Source organism: Drosophila mojavensis, unplaced genomic scaffold, assembly GCF_018153725.1.
Source record: "Drosophila mojavensis isolate 15081-1352.22 unplaced genomic scaffold, ASM1815372v1 contig_16, whole genome shotgun sequence".
Lineage (NCBI taxonomy): Eukaryota > Metazoa > Arthropoda > Insecta > Diptera > Drosophilidae > Drosophila > Drosophila mojavensis.
In genome coordinates this window covers 8,201,996-8,218,303 of record NW_025318693.1, presented here as the reverse complement: position 1 = coordinate 8,218,303, position 16,308 = coordinate 8,201,996, and the positions used below count along the sequence as shown (strand labels likewise).

General features: G+C 38.8%; 3 protein-coding genes across 5 annotated transcripts; all 3 read right to left on the bottom strand.

The window, feature by feature from the left end:
* Positions 1-461: 461 nt before the first annotated feature.
* LOC6573025 (WD repeat-containing protein 36) lies at positions 462-3,611 on the bottom strand. Its single transcript, XM_001999084.4, has 3 exons — positions 2,330-3,611; positions 1,826-2,263; positions 462-1,758 (listed from the first exon to the last, which is right to left on the bottom strand). The coding sequence occupies exons 1-3, from the start codon at positions 3,492-3,494 to the stop codon at positions 575-577; spliced, it is 2,787 nt and encodes a 928-aa protein (XP_001999120.1). The 5' UTR covers positions 3,495-3,611; the 3' UTR covers positions 462-574.
* A 614-nt stretch (positions 3,612-4,225) lies between these two features.
* Positions 4,226-11,329, bottom strand: LOC6573026 (neuropeptide CCHamide-2). 3 transcript variants are annotated; one of them, XM_015166708.3, is made up of 4 exons: positions 11,091-11,329; positions 7,126-7,206; positions 4,709-4,944; positions 4,226-4,645 (listed from the first exon to the last, which is right to left on the bottom strand). In XM_015166708.3, the coding sequence occupies exons 2-4, from the start codon at positions 7,199-7,201 to the stop codon at positions 4,538-4,540; spliced, it is 420 nt and encodes a 139-aa protein (XP_015022194.1). In that variant the 5' UTR covers positions 7,202-7,206; positions 11,091-11,329; the 3' UTR covers positions 4,226-4,537. The 3 variants fall into 3 exon arrangements, with proteins under 3 accessions (XP_015022194.1, XP_001999121.1, XP_043863345.1); XM_001999085.4 differs by lacking the exon at positions 11,091-11,329 and adding an exon at positions 7,791-8,109; XM_044007410.1 differs by lacking the exon at positions 11,091-11,329 and adding an exon at positions 7,678-7,696.
* A 1,623-nt stretch (positions 11,330-12,952) lies between these two features.
* LOC6573027 (GILT-like protein 1) lies at positions 12,953-15,989 on the bottom strand. Its single transcript, XM_001999086.2, has 4 exons — positions 15,792-15,989; positions 13,896-14,030; positions 13,449-13,808; positions 12,953-13,375 (listed from the first exon to the last, which is right to left on the bottom strand). The coding sequence occupies exons 1-4, from the start codon at positions 15,849-15,851 to the stop codon at positions 13,193-13,195; spliced, it is 738 nt and encodes a 245-aa protein (XP_001999122.1). The 5' UTR covers positions 15,852-15,989; the 3' UTR covers positions 12,953-13,192.
* Between the last annotated feature and the right edge of the window lie 319 nt (positions 15,990-16,308).

Below are 16,308 nucleotides of genomic sequence, written 5' to 3'. Positions count from 1 at the left end.
GCGTTCGCTTTTCTTTAAATGGTAGCGCATGATACGTCACGATACTGCATATTAACTAAGCCGGTTATCAGTCTGGTGTGATTCATATGATTCATAGGTCTGACTAATTTTTAGATATTAACTCTAAAATTCTTAGATATTACGATTTCGATCGATTCGAATATTGGCTACAAAATTTTGATTGAATTTGGGTTTCACTCTATTCGACACAAGGAAGGATTTATACATTATCAGATAGGTATGGCTCAATCGAATTTCGATTAAGGTTTTTGTATGCTGAATTCTAAATTTCAGAAATTCCATATCATCAATATTGCATGATTAGCAAATGGTTTATAGGTCCGACCAACTTAGGAAGGTCTATAGAATCAACTGCAATAGAAATACCCAATCCCAATGTCTATCGATATCAAGATTGACGGAGCTTACTATCTATTCTTTGGCCAAGTTAAAAATTGGGATTACATACGAATTTCACATTTGAAAATGCTTCCAAAGTGATATAAAACATTACCAATTTATTTACAAACATCTGGTAAAACGTAATTTAATAGACTTAAGACTATAGACCAAGTTAGCGAGCAAAGTTGCGCAGTGCCGCGACGACGCCAGTGCCGTAGATCAACTTGCTCTCGATGCGCTCCCAGGCCGCCTGTTGGGTTTGCGCAACGCTGCGCAGCGACCTGACAAGCTCTGGGGATTCGCTTAAGCTCAAGCCGTGGGAGCGCAGATAAACGCTTAGATATGATTGGGCCAATTCGAAGTTTTGGTTCGTGCCAAACATGTGCTCGATGAGGCTGAGGAACTGCAGCATGGCGAGCCTGGTGCCGCCGGCATCCGGATGCAGTGATTTGATCTCGAAGTCCACCATTGACGGACCCAGCTGGGTAATGCGCTGCACCACGGAGTCAAAGTCTTTGCTTGTGGCCGTCGCTTCCAGCTGCTTGCCAAAAGCGGTCAGATTGTTGAGCGAGGAGACCTCGATCACACGGGATTGCTCAGTGTTGCCCGTTTGCACATTGGATACATCGAAGCGCAGATCTAGGCCTGCAACCGTCGGCAGGAAGAAGGGCGCCTGTTTGGGTGTTTTGGGCGGTGCCTTCGGCTTGTTGCGCTGCTTGATCAGCTCCAGGTCGAGCAGATTTTGCCAGCGCGATGCTGCCAGACCGGAGAGTGTGATTAGCTCGGGCGTCAGCTGCTTAGGCGTTTCGTACTGAGCATCAATCTGCTCGCCCAGTTCCACATTATCGTTAACGTCATCAATGCCCAGCTCCTGCATGGCATCATCAAGATCCATGGCATCGCAAATGCTAGCGGGCAGGCCCACATACGGCGCCGGCTCATTCGGATCTATGGAACGCAACGAGATCTGGTTAAACAGCGTCTTGTTGGCCCACAGGTAAATGCCCAACAAGCCGATGTGGGCGGTGGCCAGGAAGTCACCAGTGGGCGACATGCTTAGCGAGACGCAGGGCTGCTGCACCTTGAAGTGATCGATCATATAGGATGAGGGTATGTCCCACACCTTGATGGTCGAGTCCATGGAGGCTGTGATGAGCCAGCGGCTGTCCGGACTAAAGGCCATATCGTTTAGCTTTGCCGTGTGCCCGACAAACTTACGGATCACCACACGCGTATCCATGTCCACCACGTAGATCTTGAACGAATCCAGACCAATGGCAACCATTGAGCTCTCACGATGATGCCGCATTTGAGCAACGCCATCAGCTAGTCGCAGCACGGCAACTGGCTTCAAAGCTGTGAAGTGAGTGAGTGAGGATGATGAGCTCGAGGCGGAACAATAATGTACTAAGCAAACACTCACCATTATCCTTGAATGGCCAGAACTTAACCAGGCCTTGTGAGCAGCCCGAGACCAGATACTGATTCAAATTGTCGCACGCCAGGCCACGCACAGCTGCCTCGTGGGCTGAGCGGAAGCCACCGTAGCTCAGGCGATGCTGGCCCGACTGCATATTAAAGCGCTCCACGTCGCCGGTGCTGTAGCCAATAATAACATAGTTGCCGCAATGCGAAGCAACGATAGATGTGGTTTCCGCTTGGAAATCGTCGCGGTTCTTATTGTAAAACTTCTGTGGCACCAACCGATGGTCGCCCAAGCGACTCTTGTGGAACGACCAGGTGGTGGTCTGTATGATGCCTGCATGCATTGCAGCGATGTTGTCCCATTCCTTTTCGCGTGTCGCATCCGCAGTGAACTCAAGAATTGGCGGCATGCTGTTCTTGTCATACATAAAGTGATCTATGGAATACAAACAGAAATTAAGATTGAGCTTTGGTTTGATGCTTCAATTGCGTCCTAACATACTCTTCTTCTTGGTCGCCTTGGGATTGTAGGTGGCTCGACCCATGCTCTTGTTCAGCGACTCCGATATGGTGGAGAAGACGCGCAGCGTGCTGTCGTCACCGGCGGACAGAATGGAGACACCGCTGGCGCCATGATAGCGTATGAATAATGGAGGCTTCGTGTGACCTTCACGCATGCGCAGCAGTCTGGCGCCGCCGTCGGACATATCGAACACGAAGATTTTCATTGAATTGTCCGGGGATGTGGTGAAGACCACCGGCTCGCTGGGCAGGCAGATTGCCGTCGTCACCTTCCTCTCGTGTGCCTGCACTTGACCAGCCAATTTGCGCTCCTCCAAGTTCCAGAAGACCAAGTGTCCAATGCCGCTGGCGGAGACCAAAATGGGTGGACCGTCTGTGCGGAAGGACAGCTGACTGACCGTGCCCCACTCCTGCTTGAAGGTGATCAGCACCGTATCAAATTTCAGATTCAAGACAATTATGGTGCCATCGCTATGGCCAACGCCCATAACATCCAATGCAGGCGCCGGCTCAAGGCAAGTGATGCGCTGTAAATGGTGGCTCAGGGTGCACAGTATGGTGTTTTTCTTAATGTTCAGGATCTTCAGTAGACCTTGCCGCGAGCCGAGAACAATTTTATTCACATAGGTGGGCGGATGGGCCAGAGCTGTGATAGAGAACTCCTCCTCGTCGAAGGGCACATTCAAATAGACGTCATCGGTGGGTATGTTCCACACCTTGAGCACATTTTTGCGATCCACAGCAATCAGGTTTCGGCCAAAGGGTAGCAGCAGATGCACATTACCTTCATGGCCCCGGTACACATGCCGTATGTGCTTGCCCGCTCGCCAGGCGTAGATGCACTTGTTGCTCGCCGCATACGTGTGTAGCCTGTCCGTAGCCAGCGCCGTAATCTCATCTGGATGCAGGCCGCTGACATGCAGGAGGCGCATGTGGCTGGCCGTGTACACCTGAAAGGAGCGGCCAATGCAGGTGATCAGCAGAGTGTCCCGACGACGTTGCACATAGCGCGTCACTGCCGGCACATGGTTGCTGACATAGCCAAGCGCTCGATTCCGGCGGAATATCTGGCTGCTCTCCCTAACTATTCCGCGTGGTTTTTTCTTCTCCTCGACCGGGCTGTCCTCTTCACCCAAATGCGTCATTTTATTGCTTCCCAATTTACGCTTTTTTTAATTTTAATTATGCTTCAGCGATTTTCATGTTTACCCGCAACGACTGAGCACGTGTGTCACTTTCAATGTTTCCAAACCTAAAAACAATGCAATTCAAACTGTGAGTCGATGTTACAATAACAGAGCATTGCACTCAATCTGTAATGTTGTTCACTTAAAAGCTGAGACCAACAGCAGCCAAAACTGTGTGATACGGTATAATTAACAATTTGAAATAAATCTTTGCAAATTATGCTCCTTATAATTAATATATATTATATTAAATATGTTTGAGTATCCCAAATATCCACTTTCATTTACTCAATTGGCACTATTAAATGCTCAAATGCAAACATAAAACAGCTGTTCAGCTTATCGATAACAAATGGTGGTAGAGAAAATATTGAGTAATCAAATTTTCCGTTAGTATTAAACGTCTAAGTGCTTAGAAAATTAAAAGCTTTTTATTGTATTAATTTTTAAATTTAATTTTATTAAATAACCATGTACTTGTAAACATATATACAATAAAAGCTCTTGTGATAAGTTGTATGAATTTTTTAAATTGTATTTTTAGTCGTATATATTTTTGTTTCGAATATTTTGTATTTAATTGATAATTAGTAAAATTACAAACTACAAATATTTTATATATATAGTCTTTTGCTTGTTACACACATAAAGTTAATAATATTTTTGATAAAAGCAATAAAACACTGCTATTGTAGTCGTTCATCTTGTATTTTATTCAAAAACTTTTCATCGTGTTTTTTTTTACCTATAAATACACTGAAATTTTTACCAGCCCTTAAAAACTTCAGTAACTTTTTTTTGGTTTTTTTTTTTTTTTTTGTTATTTTTTGTTTATACAACTTTTACAATTTATGCAAATAGCAGGGAATCGAGAATCGCACTATTTGTAGACATCGATGAAACAATTTTAATAAACATTCATTAGGTAATAGCGTTTGTTGTTGTTGTAGTAGATAGTGTTGTTCTGAAAAGTGCTTAATTTGGTTCACTTGTTGTTTAGCTTAGTTGAGCGCATTCATCACGCTTTCCCGGTTAAAACTTTCGCTGGAGCTCGAGAGCGGATAATCCAGCTCACCCAGACGAGGCACAGGTCGATGCGGACGGTTAAACTGCACGAAATCAAACAATTTAGGCTTGCTCTAAAAATTCGTATTTATTCAGCTTCAATTTACCCAAGACTTCATGATTTTATAGAGCACTTGACGAGATGGATAGTCATCGAATTCGCTTTCTGGTGGCTGTTCATTTGGCGTCAGCATCGGCAGCAAACCGTTTGGACGCACAAACTCTTGGTCGAGGCCAGCGGCATTGGCATTGGCATTGGCGGCAGCTGCACCATTGCCCGTTGCACTCAAGGAGCGCTTCCCATGTCCGCCGTAACAGACGTGCCCATAGGCCTGACAGCCCTCTGTGAAATGCAAAATCGTAAAATCAGAATATCAGTAAATGGTAAAATCGCAAAATGAATTAGTCGCCATCTACTTGGCCAGCAGATTGCAAATGCTTCGAGCTATAGCGGTAATCGATATAAGGCCCACGCACAACATGCGTGTTCCAGCACGCTTACGAAAATATGCTACGACTGACAGATACCCTATTGAGAAATATGTTTCAATTGGAAATTGATTAATGAAACATCTTTGATGCGATATAAAATATACAATATGCGGTATACAATTTACGATTACATCGTATGCGATATACGTCTTACGATTTTAGATATACAATTTAGGATATACTACTTACGATATATGATTTACGATCAACAGTTTACGATACGCGATTTACTATATACGATATAGCTCAATTTTCATTTTTTATTTTTTTTTTTTTATTTTGGTTTGTTTACTTTAATCGGAGCATAGACTGAGAAATCTAAACTTAACTAAAACTATATATTATCTGTATAAAAACGACTTTAGTAGCTTCAGCTGCTGTAGTTATGGGATTGAACTTTATTGATAAACAGATAGATATGCCTAGATGACCTTAGTTCATACATACATTTATAAGTAAATTCCCACAAACACATCATAGCCTCTTCTACCCACCTTCAATTGGTTTAGGGTATTTGAAGTTATTAACTGCGACTCCCTAGCAAAGTTTAAACCGTTTGGGCTATTCCCTCGTGCAGGAAGGCCGCAAACTTTGTGCCCTCCTGTGAAGAACATGTGGAGCCTTTGTGTGTCCCCAATAAGTGCGAGAGTGGAAATCTTTAATCGCTGGCCAAATGCTCTGGAGAGACAAATGTTTGATAAGCATTTGACCTTATGCGATATTTTATACGAGACAATGATTTTGTGTTTTTCATTTTATTCGTTTTTCGTTTTTTGTTGGTCTGCGTTTGTTTTCGTCTGTTGACTCGTCGTTGCTATTTTTGAGCTTCCGCTCGCACACCGCCAGGCATGGGACTTCACATGGGAGCTGAACCTCTGTTCCTGTCACTCGAATAGAATGTTCTTTATACTTGAGATTTTTTGTCGCTTGGGGAAGCATTAACAACATATTGTTAACACACATTAAATGTCATTTGGCTAATCTATGAGACGTTTCAATATAAAAGTTTTGAATGGGAAAATATATGCGTAAGCAAAAGGTTCACTGGAAAAGTGCTTAAGTTCAGTTCGAGTGGAGCTGAAATCTAAAAATATAAATTTGAGTTTATGGAAGTGTGGAAAATTAGACTAGGAAGTCCCAATATTGGAGTAAGAAAAATGTAATTAATTTTTGCTTTTGTTTGGCTATAAAAAGTAGAAAGAAATTTTGAAATCAAATCAAAAATTTCAGCTTGATTGATATTCATTTATGAAAGTAGCTTGAGACATTTTTAGGCAAACGAAATATTGTATTAATTAATAAGCAATTGAGTAAATGAATTAAAATTTAAATATAAAATTTAATTAATTAATACAAAATTATATAAATTATTAAGAGTCATATCAAATTAATTTTACACAATTATTGCATTTAACTTTTATGAAATATAACAATATATATTTTATGCTCTTCAAAGTGATTATTTTCCTCTCATAATATTTTCTATCTATATTGAAGAAAAATACCGATAAATGATATAGGAAACATCAACTCTCCCTGTTGCTCATTTATGAAAATATGCGTGCATAATGAAATAGAGCGCAGAGAATGTTGCAGGTGCATGTGGCAATTGCACTACTACTAGCTGTAGCTATGTTCCTATTGCACACCCTTACCCACCTGTCCAATCGTCCACAATTTGATGAGGCGGCAGCTGCATAAACAAAGCCACAAAGGAGCAATATCAATGGCAACACCGACGATGTCAACGATGTGCAGACGGAGAAGCTTCTGTTTGTTTTCCGTTAAAGTTAAACTGTAACAATTGCAGCTGCCAGCCATAACCTGTGTGGACAGGTGTGTATGAGTGTGTGTATAAGTGTGTGTGTGTGTGTCTGTAAGGACTTCCGCCTGACGGGCATTTATAGGTTTGTTGTTCAATGCGCATTGTCATAAGAAGAACTAAAGTGGCTTGTGTGAGAGCAATCAACGCATACCTTAGCCAATATTTTCAAGGAATAAATAAATAAATAACACAAAAGACAATACTCACTTTTAGCCTGGCTCTGTTGGGCGGCCAGAACAACGGTGCAGATGACAACCAGCAGCAGTGAAATTGTGGATTTCATATTAACTACCAAAGAGAGAGAAAGAGAGAGAGAGAGAGTGTGTGTGAGAGAGTGGTATAGCAATACAAACATCAATTAAAACACTTAGTTCTGCTTAAAGTTCTCTGGGCGTTTGGGCGTGACGTGCGCCCACCTGTTGATGCCACTGACAATGGGCTGCAGGGCCTGCGGATATGCCGCACTAATTAGAAACGCACGGCACACAGTTCAAAACACACACACGCACACGCACACACACACGCAAGTCACATGCATTTACTAAGTAGTTAATCCGGGGCACAAAAACTTTTGAGCTTTGATTTATGTTTCACCCACATACAGGCAATTAGTGCGCGTGTGTGCGTGTGTGTGCGTGTGTGTGTGTGACAACTTAAGCAAATGTGCGTTTATTACGTGATCTGAATGTCGAATAAAATGAAGTCATTTCGAATTTGCACGATTTTCATATACATATTTATGTTTGGAAAGCCTTTTACAATGAATTTTGAAGCATTCGCCATCAATCATACGACATGTGGACCCGAAAATATTTCTAATATCACTAAAACGCAGCAAGTCGCGTGTCGACATGTATATTGCAAAAACTCACCTTAGCTCGCACTGATTAGTTGATTTTAAAAATATGTTTATTGCAATTTAATTGCTATATTATAAATGCATATGTTATGTATATTAATATAAGTATGTATATATTTGTTACTTTGGAACTTTGTACGTTTTCATAGAATGATCACAGATAAAGTGGGGTATTTTTTTTAAACGGAATTTTCTATTGAATTAAAATGGAATAGTTTTGTTTGGTTTTATTGGTAAAACAGCATTCGACTAAGTTAATAGCAGCTGCTAGCGGTATTTAATTCACGATTTCACATTTTCAAGCGCTGCCCGGCGACTGCTCAGGCGTTCTGCTGTAGCTTTATAATCCCATTAATATATATATGTATATATATATATATTGCTTGACTCTTGGCTCATTGATAAGACACATAATGCGTCGCTTTAATCGCAATTAAAAATCATTTCAGTCTTTGCAGACTTGCCCACTCACAATCGCTCGAGATGGGGTTTATTTTTGAATTATATTAAATTTAAACATTCATAACAGATAAGTGTGTGTGTGTGTGTGCGTGTGCATGTCTGCAGTAAAAATCAACAGCAACTCCCACCCACAACACGCTGGAATAACAATAATATTATTGTTATTACTTTGTTTATCAATCTGTCATATGTCAACCAGCAAATGGGACGCAGCAAATGAGCAACGGAGCCTCTACAGTCGGCGCCTGCCGCCGTTCGCTTATCAATTTTCCCAGACCCGATTGTCAGCTAATAACGATTTAATGACCTGCTGCTGCCGCACTGTCAAAAGTACACATAATATCCGTTGCTCTGCCTAATATAAATCAATTTCGCAAAACTTTCCACACATACACACACACACACGTATATGTATATAGCCAGGTGCTGATTCAGTAGAATCGCTCGGCAGGCGCGTTTACCATCTGCCCAAAGACAAAGTTCAGTTGCATTCGCTGAGCCATGTTTTGTGTTCCGTGTGAAATTTTTCCTAATCAGCAGCTAGCTGATAATTTACATATATATTATATATTTATATAATATATATTATATTTGTTATTAAGATCCGCGCAGCTTTCAAAAGCGTGCCTTCGGCATGGCGTTACGCCTGGAGCTTAAAGGCTTGCCCGCTAAGCTGCTGCGAATCGCGTTCAGGCCGAGCTGATAGCCGATTTAAGAGCAAGCAAACCCGCGAGCTGATTAGAAGAAAACAAAAACCAAAAAACACAAAACAAAACAAAAAACTCGCCTCTGACATAAAAGATGAGTGCGATAAGCAACTACTACTACTACATTGAAAGTTAATTAGATGCCCTTTCAAACTATTTGCCCTTTCCTTTTGCGGTTTGCAACTCGGAAACTCTTAAGACTTACCTCGACCTGAAGCGGCACTAAAAGAGCAATAAATAATCAAAGAAAATACATTTGCTTAAGTATATACTCTCTATTAAATTTTATATTAGACTCAGGCAGTAATTAAAATTCATTCAGACATTCATAAATCGACTAATAATGGAATCAAGAGTTAGGACTCAAACTGAATTTAAGAAATCATATATATTTATATTTATATTTAATTTGTTGTCCTTCTATGTAATTCTTATGAAATTAGGTTAACGAAGCTAATAAAATTTTTTTCACATCATAATAGTCTCATTTCACACTACGTTTATTTTCCTTTTATTGTCCTATTGTTGTTTGCAATTTCATTACACTTTTTATATGGTATTTTTTTCTCTTGATACATATAGATAGTTCGCTTTTTATGCCCGTTCAGAAAGTGGTATATTGGAGTGATATCATCCAATCATTTTAACCATTTTTACTCGAAGTCGATCAGAAATTTCTCTAGTTCTTTAAAAAGTCTTTATAATAAAAATGTTGCTGATTAACATCTGTCAGATAAATGCTTTAAGGCATTTAAGGAAATTTTTCATCTGCTCGCAACATTAAAAATTGAATTTCTTTAAGAGCGTGTGTTACGCATTTTAATTTGTGAATGTGAGTCGAGAAGATAAATGAAAGAATATGCTGTGAAGGCACATAAATACTGGAAAAGCGAAAAGTACAGAAATTATATGTGGAATCATAAAAACTGAAAATGCACATATGAAAATACACATATACAAACTACATAAATAACTATTATTATAAGTTACATTAGTTACTATTATTATAAATGCTTATAATATGCTTTCATATGTTATGCTGAAAATCCTTTGATCAGATAAAGATTCATATTCTCAGTTGGAGATATTCTATGAATACTTTGTGTACTTTGTATAATTTGTATACCTTGTGCATATAGATACTCTAGGTAATATTTACTGTGTCTAAAACATTAATTAACGAAATACTTTTGTTAAAACTTATGCAGAAAATTACTATCTCTAAGTGATCTATCTTATATATTCTGTAACATGTTTTGATATGAGATATTAAAGATATCATATGATTTAACATATGGTTTATAAAATTAAACTTCAAGTTTATCTATACAAATCCTTTTCTTTCGCTGCCTTGGCGCTTATTAAGTTTTCTTTAATAATCCAGAAAAATATTTGCCAAACTCTAGCTAATTCTTGATACTCAAAAATTTAGTTTACCTTAAACAAATTTACTCTACCAAGAGCATGTGCATATATGTATCTATATATATATACGTACTAAATAGAGCTCTGCAAAGTAAACAAGTTGCAGGGCATAAATCGAGTTAAACTGTTTGCAGGCAGCACGCCGAGGAGCTTCAGCAAAAGGTACATCAAATTATATAGTGATGCTCGCCGTTTAGGCACTCAAGTCCCGAGTCTTCATTTATGCAGCTGTTTTGCCTTGGCGATTCGAGGGGCCACGTTTATAAACTTTGAACTTTTGCCAACGAGTGCAGCCCGTGGCGAGTTATACAAAATTAATCAAAGCTGCCAAATGGAAGAAGTTAAGCATGGGCATCAACAGCAAACAAGGAACTTCAAATGCGCGCTAATCTAATTTGAATCAATTAAAATTGAACAAATAAACATGGCCACAAAATATGACCAAAGGGTCTCATCAAAATTTCTGTGTGTGTGTGAGAAAAAGAGAGAGTGAGAGAGAGAGGAATAAAGTTTGTTCTGGTCTTAAAAGTAAGGCAAACATTAAGCAAGTGAAACTTAAATTATAAATTAATTATTCAATCAATTAATATATAATTTATATTATTTTTAACATATATTTCTGGAGCTAAACATATTTTTTACATAAATAAAATTTTTTAAAATTTCATTTTATAGTGTTAAATTACTTAAACATTTCAAAATTCATTATTGTTACTCACCAATTTATTAATTTTAATTTTTTACTTTGAACTTTTGAGTATAAAGTTGTACTTCACACAAAATCTTGGTTTTGCTGCTAACACAGAGTTGCCACCTTGTTTTTTTTCTTAAATAAATTTTTTGAAACTTAGTTTGTAGTCTAACTGGCTTGCAATGGAATTGTTAACATTAAATTTGGACTCTTTTGGTTTTAGCGCGCTTTTGGTGTTGATGTCGCTCGACTGAAAGCCAAAATTCGTTTGATACCGTTAAGAGCAAACGGCTCTGCTTTATACCGCAGGACGAGCCCCAGCACTGTGTGCGTGAGTGGGTGTGAGCCTGTCAGTGTAGGTGTGTGGGTGCGAGTGTACCTGCCTCGCAGCCAATCAGATGCGCGCGCTTAGCCGAGTGACACACGAAGCGTTGCCAACCGCCGCCTGGCTGTATGCAATGACTATTGATGCCACTAGTTCTGCGTGGGTGCTGCAACCATTTGAACGCCCGAAAATAAAGTCTGGGGCCACAGGTATGCCCCGTGATAGGGGCTAAAGAGCAGCCACGCTGCGTCTATGTCAAATTAGCAATGGGCACAGATTTATATATGTATATATCAATTGATATATATACATACGCGGGAATGACGTCCAACCCGTGGATAACTTTCTTAACTTTCCTGAACTGCTGCCGCGTGGGTTGTCTTGATGTTAACTCAATTAAATTGCCTTTGATTCACTTTACATTTACATCAATTTATGAATGCTTTTATACCTATGCATGTATATATTTATATATATATGTTACTTGACTTGTTTACAACAATTATTTTCAATTGTTGCTAAAGCCCAACGGCTTATCGCCTGTAGAAAAATTACCTCGATAAGCAGCTGTTGCTATTGCTGTTGCTGCTGCCCCCAAACACAACACAGATCAAAATATTTGACATCAAACAGTAGCTGGTGCTACGCCCCTGCATATACATACATACATATAGAGCTCTCTCTATCAATATTCGAATTAACTACACATGCATATATGTATGTATATAAAATGGCTTATTGTGCATTTCCGTAGGGCTACCTAATTTGCTAATAATAAAAATCTAAGCGTATATTAATTATTTATATGTATATATGGGGTGAAGGAGCACGTCAATATAATAACACTTTGATTAGTGAGAATTCTTTTCGGTAGAGAAAAAAAGAGAGATAATCAAATCCCTCATTTCATCTAGTATTATTTTAGCCTTATGAGGCTGCTTTGCTAAAAAGCGATGTAGGCTCTGTTTTTAAAAACTGCGTCTATCAGCTCGGCCATCAATAATAACAATTCAATGTTCAAAGAAAAATAATAAAAAATAAATAATATTAATAACAAACCCTAAGCTCATATTAAAACCATTATATCCTGGTTTTTCAATTTTATTGGTTCAGGCTTAGACTGCAAAGTGCAAAACAATTTTTAATTCAATGAAATTACTAAAAACTCTAAGAATCATATGACATTGACAATCATAATATTAATTGTCATTTCAAAGATATTCTAAATTAAAAATGATATAAAAATAATAAAAAATTGATAGATATTATAAATAAATAAATAACTAGTATATGAAAAAATAATTGAGAAGAATTTCTCTATTAATATCAGCTTTACGTTACGTTAACTACCAGCTGGATTTTTTATGTGATTCATTAAGCTACTACAACACGAGTACTCAATTCTCACAGATGGAAAATACAGATTTTAAGAATGAAACCTTGTTAAATAAAAACTTGTAATACTATTAATCAAGTTAGTCAGGGAGGCAGATTAAGTCATATGCAATTCGCTCCAATTACAGCTCCGACTTCATATAGAAATTCCAATGAAAATGCATCAATCATTAAATTTATATAGCCACATTTTAATACATTTTCAGCACATTGATAGATAAACACAATCAAAGTCTAGTTTCAAATAGATAAATCTTTAATTTGTTAAAGCTCCGATTGTATTATTATTTGATAAACTTTTGCATAAATGCTAGAGCTAACTGTGGACGGATTTTAATTAAGCTGGGATGTAAAATAATAAAGTAATATACAAATTGCGGAGATTCAAATTAGATATTCATGCCGAGCACTTAGTTGAAAAGCTGACGCATGAACCAGATGCCCAAGATGGCGCTGAGAAGGGAGCCAGTGCCAACGAGACCCATGGCGCCGTTATGTTGGGCGCAGATGCGGGGCTGGGGCGCCGACACATATTTGCAGAGCGTGCCGGCAAAGTTGACCTGGGCGCGCTCATTGACTTTCTTGTCGAATTGCTGCGATAGGTCAAAGGAGAATCAATTTTAGTCGCTGATAAGATTGGGGAGCCTGCGGCTAGCTGGGGCCTACCTCATTGAACAGGATGGTGGGCACACTGGTCAGCGGCTCCTTTAGTCGCTGCGTGGTCTCGCCAGCCTTGCGCAGCAGGATGCTGCCATCGGTGGTGTTGGCACAGGTCTTGATGTTCTCCCAGTTGTTGACATGGTTTTCCGTAGCGCAACGCTGGCCGGGGTACACGTTGTCGGGGAAGTTCTTGCCGGCGCGCATCAGGCAGTTGATAAAGTCAAGCGTTAGCGATTCGCGGGTGTATTCCACCTGGTATGAATTAGCCTGAATGTGCTCAATGGCGCAGGCATGCACCTTGTTGCCGTAGCACTCGTTGGGGCCGTGGTGGCAGGTGAAGGTCACCTCCGAGCCTTGTGTGAAAAACTGCGTGGGAAATGCAAATGGAGAATGAAGAGTTTCAGTTAGTTAGTGCGCCAGTGTGACAAATGAGGCATTGTTCCATTGACTCACCTGGGATTTGCCAAAGGGCACAAATGTCAGTTCGACGAAGTCACGCAGCTCGGTCTTCATCGCCGGATACAGTTGCTCCGTAATAAACTTGGCGCTGTCCGGGCACAGGGACTCATAGTAAATGGCAACGGGCACCTGGTAAACAATGCAATACAGGTGTGAGTCAGGTGTATGCGGGTGTGTGTGGGTGTGTGTATGGGTGTGTCGTATAATGCACATGCTTCATAATGTGATGCCCATATTTTGTGCCTGCCAATTTGCATTTCTACTGCAAATGCAAAACAGTTTCGTTTGACTGAGCACAGCCAAAAATTGAATTCTGTGACTCGAACAAAAGCAAACAATGGCTTCAGGGTATGAACCAAAAAAAGAGCTAGGCCTCATTTGCTCTCTTTGAAAGAGTATATCATAAATGGCTAACTTTATAGTCTTTATATTTCCAAAACAAAGTGTTCTATATACTTTAATCACACTAAATGAAGCTACATTTAATATCATCGCGTTGCCAGACTTCTAAAAATATCTCGTGATTATCTATATACATACATAAATATATGCACATGTACATATATATATATACATGTCATGTGCAAAAAATGATAACTTGATTTAAATAATTTTTTAATTATCAAGCAATCTTTAAAATAAATATAATTATGCATATGAAAATATATATGTATGAATCAAAATAATGGATCTAATGCTAAACAAAATTTAATTATATAATTTTTATTTACTTATCCATCAGCAAGTATAATGTACATATGTATGTATATGTAAATATATAAATAAAAAGAAATGGAAGATATACGCTAATTGTCTACAAAATTTTAAGTTTAAGTCTGTGCACGCGAATGTATACATATATATATATACACATACATACATACATAGATTAATATATCTGCAAAAATATTTCAGCTGATTGACATTCCAAATATTATTGTTAATTATATTTCTCCTTTTTTTTTCCAACATCTGGTTTTTATTTCTACATAAAATAAAGCTCCACAGTTTGGCATATTTCATTTAAACATATTGCAAAAGACATTGCTATTTGATAAAAACAAATGAGTATACAATCTCATATAATTCATATACATATATTTTCCATAATCTTTGTGAACCTAATAACAAATTTTTAACTATAGATTGCGAAATTTTGCATGAGGCAAATTACAACTTGTCGTGACTAAGTCGGCAAATGATGCGCATTAAATAAAACGTTCATTTAAAAATGCCAGCGTAGCCGCACATACACATGCATAAATAGATACAACTCTGTTTTCAACAAACGAAATTTGCTTATAATTCCATCGTGTTCAATTGTTTTTTTTTTTTACCAGACAGAAGTTCTTATAGTGCTGTCTATACTGGAAGCTCATCAGTAGAACTGTTATGAGTTCCATTCTTGTGAACAGCAGCAGCAGCAAGAGCAACAACAGGTTGTCTGGAAAGAGGCTTCCAAGAGTGGCCAGTGGGCAAGCAGACAGCACCGGTTCCCGCATGCATTACACTCACACATACACACACATTTAAATACAATGAAATGGAAACTGGTCGGCATTAAGAACCGGTTTTGGCTCTCAAAACAAAAACACAACAGAGAAAACTGAATTTATACAATTATTTATGCATATATGTATGTATATACATGTGAATTAAATATTTTCCAGCTGCAGCATTTTCCATCATCAGTTCATTCAACCCATTTTATAGGGCGCGCCACTTGTTGCTGCATTTGAAATAGGCGCGAGGCTGCTTCTTTTTTATTTTTCTTTTATTTAAGACTGTCGACCCTGACCCAGTACATTACTTTTGTTGAAATCGCGAATTTCATTGCTTGCATTTTAATTTGATAGTGTGTAAGTTTTGCTGTGATTATGTAACACTTACCTTAGCGGCGCCACACACAGAAACTGCCAGGCAGGCCAATAATATAATCTTGTGAGTCATGCTTCTTGATTTCTTTTTATTTTCCTCTTCTTACGGGTAACGATTTATGTTATGCTGACACGGACACAATTAAAGCGCTAGTTGTTGTGAACGTGCTGACGTCTAAGCGTGAACTGTTTCAACGTTTCGCCTCTTGGTTTGGACAGCAACAGCAGCGGCTCCACTGCTTTCCAGTCTGAGCGCGAGAGCGAACGCTCACATGCATACGTAATTAGAGTTGGGCTTGGTCCTATAGAAGTATATGTGTATATATGCATACACATGCATATGTGTGCATGCATATTACAATTCACAGATCGTACGCGGCTAATGCATAGGCCAAAGCTTAGTAGAAGTGCACTAAAAAGCAGCGTAATTCAATTAGAGGGGAGGTTTGTGTCTCTCTTGTTAAGGGTACAGCAGCATTCGCGCTCTCTGTGGAAAATGATAATTAGCATAGCGCAGCTAATTGGATCGT

Bases quoted from the DNA above. Each gene is read 5' to 3' on its own strand.
- LOC6573025 (XM_001999084.4), bottom strand. From the start codon at position 3,494: ATGACGCATTTGGGTGAAGAGGACAGCCCGGTCGAGGAGAAGAAAAAA. The intron at 2,264-2,329 runs GTATGTTAGGAC...TGTATTCCATAG, and splicing joins CAAGGCGACCAAGAAGAAGA to ATCACTTTATGTATGACAAG. The intron at 1,759-1,825 runs GTGAGTGTTTGC...CTCACTTCACAG, and splicing joins CTGGCCATTCAAGGATAATG to CTTTGAAGCCAGTTGCCGTG.
- LOC6573026 (XM_015166708.3), bottom strand. From the start codon at position 7,201: ATGAAATCCACAATTTCACTGCTGCTGGTTGTCATCTGCACCGTTGTT. The intron at 4,945-7,125 runs GTGAGTATTGTC...TGCATTTCACAG, and splicing joins CCAACAGAGCCAGGCTAAAA to AGGGCTGTCAGGCCTATGGG. The intron at 4,646-4,708 runs GTAAATTGAAGC...GATTTCGTGCAG, and splicing joins ATAAAATCATGAAGTCTTGG to TTTAACCGTCCGCATCGACC.
- LOC6573027 (XM_001999086.2), bottom strand. From the start codon at position 15,851: ATGACTCACAAGATTATATTATTGGCCTGCCTGGCAGTTTCTGTGTGT. The intron at 14,031-15,791 runs GTAAGTGTTACA...ATTGTTTACCAG, and splicing joins CTGTGTGTGGCGCCGCTAAG to GTGCCCGTTGCCATTTACTA. The intron at 13,809-13,895 runs GTGAGTCAATGG...TTTCCCACGCAG, and splicing joins TGCCCTTTGGCAAATCCCAG to TTTTTCACACAAGGCTCGGA.